At 37.9% G+C, this 8,110-nt stretch overlaps 1 protein-coding gene across 2 annotated transcripts in view; it reads left to right on the forward strand.

Moving 5' to 3' along the window:
• C10H12orf50 (chromosome 10 C12orf50 homolog) overlaps positions 1-7,698 on the forward strand; it is a 33,348-nt gene extending 25,650 nt beyond the window's left edge. For both annotated transcript variants that reach the window (XM_057486896.1, XM_057486897.1), the window contains 4 exons: positions 1,081-1,185; positions 1,441-1,644; positions 3,287-3,379; positions 7,673-7,698. In XM_057486896.1, the coding sequence (XP_057342879.1) occupies positions 1,081-1,185; positions 1,441-1,644; positions 3,287-3,379; positions 7,673-7,698 (428 nt within the window). The remainder of the gene's footprint in view (positions 1-1,080; positions 1,186-1,440; positions 1,645-3,286; positions 3,380-7,672) is intronic.
• Positions 7,699-8,110: the final 412 nt, after the last annotated feature.

An 8,110-nucleotide genomic window follows, 5' to 3' on the forward strand; every position in this document is an offset into this window, starting at 1 on the left:
TATGTTTTGGATTATTTTTCTGGATTTGGCTTCTCCTTGCCGTTCAGTACTCTGAGCTACTTCTCTTGACATAATTAAGAATAATGAATCTTCCTTCATTTCCTTTCCTCTTTCCTTCTTTCCCCTCTTTCATTTTATTGAACCCCTGTAATATTCTTGGATCCCAGTTAGGAACTGAAGGGAAGGCCCACGATGGTTTACTCCTAGAAGTCCAGCTTACTTGTTAAAAATATAGTTTCCAAATCCTAGGAGTGGGAGCTTGAGAGTAAGGGTGGAGTACGATATTTGGAGAAGAGGCGGTGAACCCCAGCATCACTGAAGGTTTAACACATACGTTGAAATACAGAACTAGGGCAAAGACAGATTAATGAGTCCACTGCAGTGAGCTAATGTCATCACACTGAGAACTTGAGGTTCATTTCCTCGGCCCAGTAGTTACTTGGGAATGTTCATGATCTCCAAACAAAGAAATAACGAAGAATGCCCCTCTCTACCATTGTTTAAGATTCTCTGTAAAACTGTACCTTAGAAATTCATGGAAAATTGAGCATGTACATACATTTTTCGATGTAAATAATGCAAGTAAAATATGAACGATATAGCGATCTTAACACATACAGAATCTGACTCTTCAGATTTGTTTCACCAAACTATCCATACACCCAAATTCTTAAGATCTCAAAACAATAAGGTAAAATTCATTAGAGGTATTTTGCCTTAAGTCACTATCTTAAGTAGTGCTCAAAATAACAATTCTAAAACTACTCAAAAACAACATTTGGAATGTAATTGTATGTTCTTTTAAAAGAATCCATTCTTTCCTTTGGAGAAAAGCATTTTTTCCTCTAAGGAGTACTACTTATTGAAAGTTTTCTCATCAATTTCCAAGATAGTTTTTTTTTTTTTTTTTGTACTTAAAATAAATCACCCTTTGTTCTACCAAAAAAAGTGTTAGGGTGATGCATTATTTTTTTTTCTCTTGCTTGACATGTGAATGCACAGACATGTAATTATCACCTCCAGCAATTTTCAGATGAAAGCATCTCTTAAAAAACTGTAAAAATTTGTGTCTTCTTTAAGTGTATGATGTCCAGCCAGTGAGGAAGCCTGATTTTAAAGGTGTGAAAAAAAGGAAATGGATTTATGATAAACCAAAGAACTTTCCTGGCCAAGGATTGCAGAGAGGTAAAGTTTCTTTTATATTGGATATTTTGATAATTTGAAAAGAGATTAAATATGAAATAGTATTTTCTACCTGAGAAACTCATCATGACTGTGCGATGTTATTTTAGATGTCAACCCAACTTCAATAAACTTAGTTCTTTTAGCTTATATTGTCTCCCATTGTGCTGTTAAGCACTTAAAAATGCAATGTGTTAATTATGGGCATGAAATCAGCTTCTTTTTTTTCTTTCACTCCCTTCCCCCTTTCTTTTACAGCGGTACAGGCACTAAATCCCCAAAATAAAATGAGGGACCATCGCAATTATAAAAACAGAAATGCTGAAAATGCAACCTATATCCATGCTCAGAGAGATGATGTCAAACCTGTCTCGTTGAATGCACCTTCTCACAGCAGGCCCATGAACAGTTCCTACAATAAAGACAATGTTAACAAGGAACCCAAACCCAACCGCTGTCCTGGTGAGGATCATTACTTACATAATTTACTCATGTCTATAGTCTGCATCCCCATGGAATTTCTGGATGGTCCAACTGATCTTCACTGTTACCCACTTTCTCTTCTTTTTTGAGGCCATCACCACCATAACATCTTAGAAAACTAGTGGAGGGATTTCTTCCATGTGTAGGAGTACACATGATTTAAAGGATATGGAAGAAAACATGTTGGGTGACATCAGTTGTTGTTGAACTTCCCTAGAGTTTTGTCTCAGAGCACAGCACTCTGTTCCCCCTGGATAGCTTTATTTCACTCTTGAGGATTGTTTTCAAATGGTTGACCTTGTCTTGTTCCACTAACTACATTGCTCAATGATCACTTCATGCTATTGCTTCAGCTTTTCTTGAGAACCTCATGATTACTTTCGGAAAGGGTTAGTTTGGGTGTTAATGGCAATTATCTTTGACAACCTCTTATCTATTCCAGCATACACAGATTGCTTCTAAATCATTGCATCATGTAATAGGCAAAATCACAGTATGTGTCAGGCAGTACAGGCCTCAAGGGAGTAGAGAACCAAATCTCTTTTTCTTTCTGTCTCACATGAATTTTGCTCTTTTAAAATTGGGTTGCAAAGTCCACTCACACCCTGTGATTTCATGTTTGTATTTTCCTGTGTTCACAGTCTAGTCAGTGGAGTTCTGAATGTTGTGTACTTTCTGAAATATAAGTAAAAACTCTGCTTCTTTTAGGTCTTTTCTTTTATAATTTAAATAGAAGTTAGTTTTATTTAAATTGTTTTTCTTCTACTTGTTTTAGAATAGAATGATGTATGGATTTACATATAAAAATAAGGATACCAATAAGTAAAGCAGGATTTTCATTTTATTTACTAATTTTAAAAAATTAATTTTATTGTTACTTTACTGTGAGCAGACACCTGTGAAGAATACACTGGCCAGCAGAACTGCCTGGTGCCATTATCTAGATTTGTGTGAAGGTGGCTGCAATTACACTCACTATTGCTTTCGCACCATTCGTGCAAATGTCAACACAGGGAAAGTCAAATTAAATCCGTAGTATTATTGTGGACCATGCTTTGAGAATCACAGCTGCGTGGTAATACTTGAAAACACAAATATATCACTGTTAGTTAACTGTTCAAATACAGAGCCATCAGAGGAAAGTAGACATTTAAAGACCAAGTCAATATATAAATGCTTTGGTTTCCCGGGGCAGAGAGTTCACTGTGGCAGAGCGATTACTGCCATCATGATGTCAGTTCGTGGAAGGAAAAGGGACTTTGCCTGTACCTTCCAGGTTGTCCTTCCTTCCTTTCTGCTTTTCTTCCTTCTCTGCTTCCTTCCTCCCAGTTTTTAAAAAAGCTTTTTAAAATTGTAAAATCATGGCAAAGAAAATCAATGTAATCTTTCCATTACATTGAGATACCATATTCTCGTCTAGCTTAGCCTCATGGGAGAGAGCCTAATATGAGGAACAAGGCAGTTAATTAAGAGATGTGTAACCATGTTCACTGAGAACCTAAATGGCCTTAATAAACTCATGTCCCTGATGCCTTAGCTTTGAAAGAGTAACTTAGAAATTCTCCTGCACTATGATTTTAAAGTTATAAAATATTCAATTCCAGTCTCCTTTTTTTCTCAGATAAATATATGTCAACATCATATAATGGTTCAGCCTGGCAGAAAAGAATTCCTTTTTCAAAAACATATTCAAAAACTGAGAAGATATATACAGGTAAATATTTACTAGTGATTTTAATGCATCATATAATTCTGAAAATGAATGACAAGTTTGTAAGCTCAAGCAACTTAGTTTAGAAAATTCAGAAAATTTTCACAATGCATATAAACAAGTACTCGTTTAGTTAGGTATTTTCTCTACTAGCCATTTTACTTTGTATTATTGTGTTCATCTTTGTTCTTTTTTTTTTTTATAAATAATTATTTTTTATTGAAGGGTAGTTGACGCACAGTATTACATTACATTAGTTTCAAGTGTACAACACAGTGGTAGAACATTTATATACATAATTCTAGGTTCCAGCTATCACCCTACCAAGCTGTTACAATATCTTGACTATATTCCTTATGCTATACATTACATCCCGGTTACTTATTTTACCATTGGAAGTCTGTCCTTTTTTTTTTTTTTTTTGGTGAGGGCATCTCTCATATTTATTGATCAAATGGTTGTTAACGACAATAAAATTCTGTATAGGGGAGTCAATGCTCAATGCACAATCATTAATACACCCCAAGCCTAATTTTCGTCAGTCTCCAATCTTCTGAGGCATAACAAACAAGTTCTTACATGGAGAACAAATTCTTACATAGTGAATAAGTTACATAGTGAACAGTACAAGGGCAGCCATCACAGAAACCTTCGGTTTTGCTCATGCATTATGAACTATAAACAGTTCAAATATGAATACTCATTTGGTTTTTATACTTGATTTATATGTGGATACCACATTTCTCTCTTTATTATTATTATTTTTAATAAAATGCTGAAGTGGTAGGTAGATACAAGATAAAGGTAGAAAACATAGTTTAGTGTTGTAAGAGAGCAAATGTAGATAAACAGGTGTGTGCCTGTAGACTATGTGTTAATCCAAGCTAGACCAGGGCAATAAAACATCCACGTATGCAGAAGATTTCTCTCAGAACAGAGGGGGTGAGGTTCTAAGCCTCACCTCTGTTGATCCCCAATTTCTCACCTGATGGCCCCCCTGCGACTGTGTCTGTCTTAGGTTGTTCCTCCCTTGAGGAATCTTACCCGTCTCTGGCTAACCAGTCATCTTCCGGGGCCATACAGGGAAATGTGAAGTTGGTAAGTGAGAGAGAAGCCTTATTGTTTGAAAAAGTTAGCTTTTTACTTCTTTGCATATTTATGCCCTGTGGCTTCTATGCCCAGCATTTGTCTTGAGGTATCTTTACCACTTGGAAGAATCATGATACTCGGTAAATTTGATATGAGGCACGAATTCTGTTTAAGGTTTGTAATTAGGAAGGAAGAAGAAAAGCTACAGAAGTAGCAGGCGGAAGAAAACATGGGAAGATTGATTATTTCTTTGACATATCTTCTTGTAGAGTAACTTCAGCATCTTTGTTCATTTTTATGTGTTATCAGAAGTCTTTTGATGTATTTCTCTCCTAGGCCATAAGTATAGCAGTTGCAGCAATTTTAAAATATGCTAAGATGCATTATTTGTTGAACTGCAAAGCAAATATATAAAACCATCTGCTGACCCAAAATATTACAGCCTTACTATGTCCACCATAGACAAATAAGGGCTGGTACAGACTGAAAGGGCATCAGAGATGAAGTTTCCAGGCCAGGAGGTTCAGAGCGACTGTGGTCTCCCCCTTGCTGTGCTCTGTTCTCCAGGAAGGCGTGGGGACCCTGGGAAGAGCCTCAGGGTAGAGGCTTGTAGCAGATCTGACCTCAGGTGGTTCTCTGGCTTGAAAGCTTCTTCTACCTTATCCGGGAGCTGGCTCAATGGCTTTGGGAAGCCACACAGGATAAAATGGTTTCAGTTACTTCTCAGAGAAATGAACCTTTCAGAAAAAGCCCTTGATAGGGAGTCCCTACCTAAATCGATAGCCTAGAACTTTCAGAATCATCTGAAATTCGTAAGCTCTTGTAAGAGCTTCCCAAAATGAGCCAGAACACATCCGGACTAGAGACTATCCTCTTCCCAAGATAAACTGCTGAAATCTTCTAAAGCATTATTTCTCTAAGCTCTTTTGACTTGAACTGTGACGCAATATGCAAACTTGTATATCTATTTATGTACTGGAGTTAATTGTTTTTCATTTTTCCCATCTGTTCCCAAAACCTATTGTTCTGCAAGAGAACTCTGCTTGTAGCACTATTTGACCGAGTATATTTTTTCTTAATTTTGTGTGGGTTTTCACATGTGGTTGCACTTAATTTAGGGAGGAAGGAGGTGAAAAGTTGACAAAAATCCTGGATGAAACTGCAAATTGCCAAGCCACATCTTTTTCTTCCATGGTTTCCTTGTGGGTGGGATGGTTTTGGAGAATTAAAGGATGTACACCTCACCCCCTCAGGTCCCAGTGACAGCTCCTGTCCCTTCCCAGATAGTTAAAAAAGAATTACAGAAGGATTTGGGGGAAGGTGTTTTCACTTCAGAGCATGAAACATGTACCGTCCATGTATGGCACAAGAAAGGGAATGTGACGAGGGATGTCAGCTGACAAAGCTGCTCTTTTCTTTCAACCTGTAAATTACAGAGGAGAGAAGGGAAAGGCAGCAAGAGAACAGATGCACTGTGGGGCCGCTTATTCAATACTCATCTCCTCCTCCTCGCTTACCGCCTCAAGCTATGCCAGGTAGGTGGTAGGAAGGTCAATAATAGAATTCCCCTTGAAGTTTAAAAGAATCTGAGCATAAAGAGGAACTGCATTGCACTTCCCAGATGCAGCCTAGGGAGAAAAGTTTTAGAGAGAGTTTCTCAATACCAAATGGTGGTGGGTTGGAGGGGAGAGCAGGCTGTGTTGAACATGAGAAGCTTCTTAAGATTTCCAAGTTCCAAGCTTCCTTGCATCATATATTCTTATGAATTTCAAATGTGAGTGAGTTCCTGGGAGAGAGGAACCGTGGATCTATGCAAAGTCTCCTGACTGGGACAAAAGGAATGGCATCAGAATGATGCCTCTGCGGTGGAGCCTATTACAGGGGAGAACTCAGCTAGCATCTCAATAGATTGCTCTGCCAAGGAGTTTATTGGAAACCAAGCCATCATCTATTGGTCAAATCCTTGTTACTGGAAGTATGGTCTGAGTGCCACCACCAATGACATCCCCTGGAAGCTTGTTAGAAATATAGAATCTCCATCTAAGATCTGCTGCATCAAAATCTGCATTTTAGCCAGACTCCCACATGATTAGAATGCAAATTATAGTTTGAGAAACCTTACACTATGTCATCTGGGCCATGATTCACTAACACATGACCCAGACCTTGTTGACACCCAAGACTGTTGAGATGATACTCTCTTTTAAACTGTCCCACAGCAGCAACCATTCTCCTGTGTCCCAACCCTAGAAATGAGGGTGAGCAGCAAGGAGGTGAGGAAGGAAGAAAAACCCTGAGAGAAAATTTTAAATCTCAGCATGACTGAAATATAAACGTGAAGTAACTAAGAAATCACTGAATTTCACTAAGTTAATGTACAAAGAACTAAAGTTTTCTACATCAGGCAGAATGGTGGGACTGAGTCAATACACATTGAATAGAGTTATAACAAAATTAAGTTAGTTTTCTTGTTTACCTGTGCTTTTGACTGGGAAATTTGGAATCCCTGAACTCTTATCCTTTCCAACTGGGGTCATCACCAGACTAGAGAAACATTAGCTTGAGTTTCCTCCCTTGCACTTCCTGCTAGGTCAGAGAGATGTCAACACTTCCCAGTGGAGAGTTGGATGGCGGGAGAAAGGAGGCAGAAAGCACAAGCTACCACTGGTCTGTTCCTCTAAGGAAAATCTGGGAGCCAAGGCCACGGGAGTAGAAATGGGTAAGAGGAGCCCCTGGGGAAGATGTTGTTGGATGCTCTGAGGATAATGCACTAGGAGAGGAAAATGTGTCTGTGGGAATCTAGGAAAGGAGCTGAAGGTGTGCAGAGGTGTCATTGTCATTGGCAGCCTTTCCTTGATGTCACATTTGCTTTCTGATAGGGACACAGCTGGCGTGACTGGAGGCGTCTGTCTCCATTGGATGGAACATCCATTCCGTTTATTCTGGGTGCCCCATGGTGCAGTATTAGACAGTATTTTTTGCTTTCCTTTCCATCCCTCCATCCAAATTCAAAACACAGCAAGCTTTGGAAAGACGTGCAATTAGCTGAATGGCATTTTGAAAATTTATGAATAAAAACAATAAGCTTAGTTTTTGTTTTGCCTTTAGATTTATGGTAAGTAATGGCCAAAGTCATACAAAATGTTGGTCCACTGAAGAGTGCTTGAAAAGAAAATAATTGAAATATTTCATGTGTTCTATTACTAGAGCCAAGAAGAAATGGGAGCAAATAAACCTGGAGGTTGAGAGAAGGGAAAAAGGAGAAAAGGGAAAAGTGTCAGACATCATCTGATTTACAATCAAAATGAAAATTCAAATAAGATGTTCAAGTACTCCATATTATATAGTGGATAGGCAAAGATAATAAAATGCAAATTCTGAAATAAGACGCAGGAAGTACATTGTGCTTTTTCAAAATGCAAATTACAAACAGCTGCCTGTGTATTTATATAGATCTGGAATTTATTCAATGCCTGGCCACAAACATTTAATAAAATTTAAAATTTTGACAATTAAAATCGTTCTTTAATTGTAAACTGATATTTCACAGATTGAGTAGTAAAACTGTGTCTTTGATCTCTGTTTTGCAATATTCTTTTTGGAAGAGACTGCATATTTTCTTTATAGTAGATTTTTAAGCCAGGC

Source organism: Manis pentadactyla, chromosome 10 (genome assembly GCF_030020395.1).
Source record: "Manis pentadactyla isolate mManPen7 chromosome 10, mManPen7.hap1, whole genome shotgun sequence".
Taxonomy (NCBI): domain Eukaryota; kingdom Metazoa; phylum Chordata; class Mammalia; order Pholidota; family Manidae; genus Manis; species Manis pentadactyla.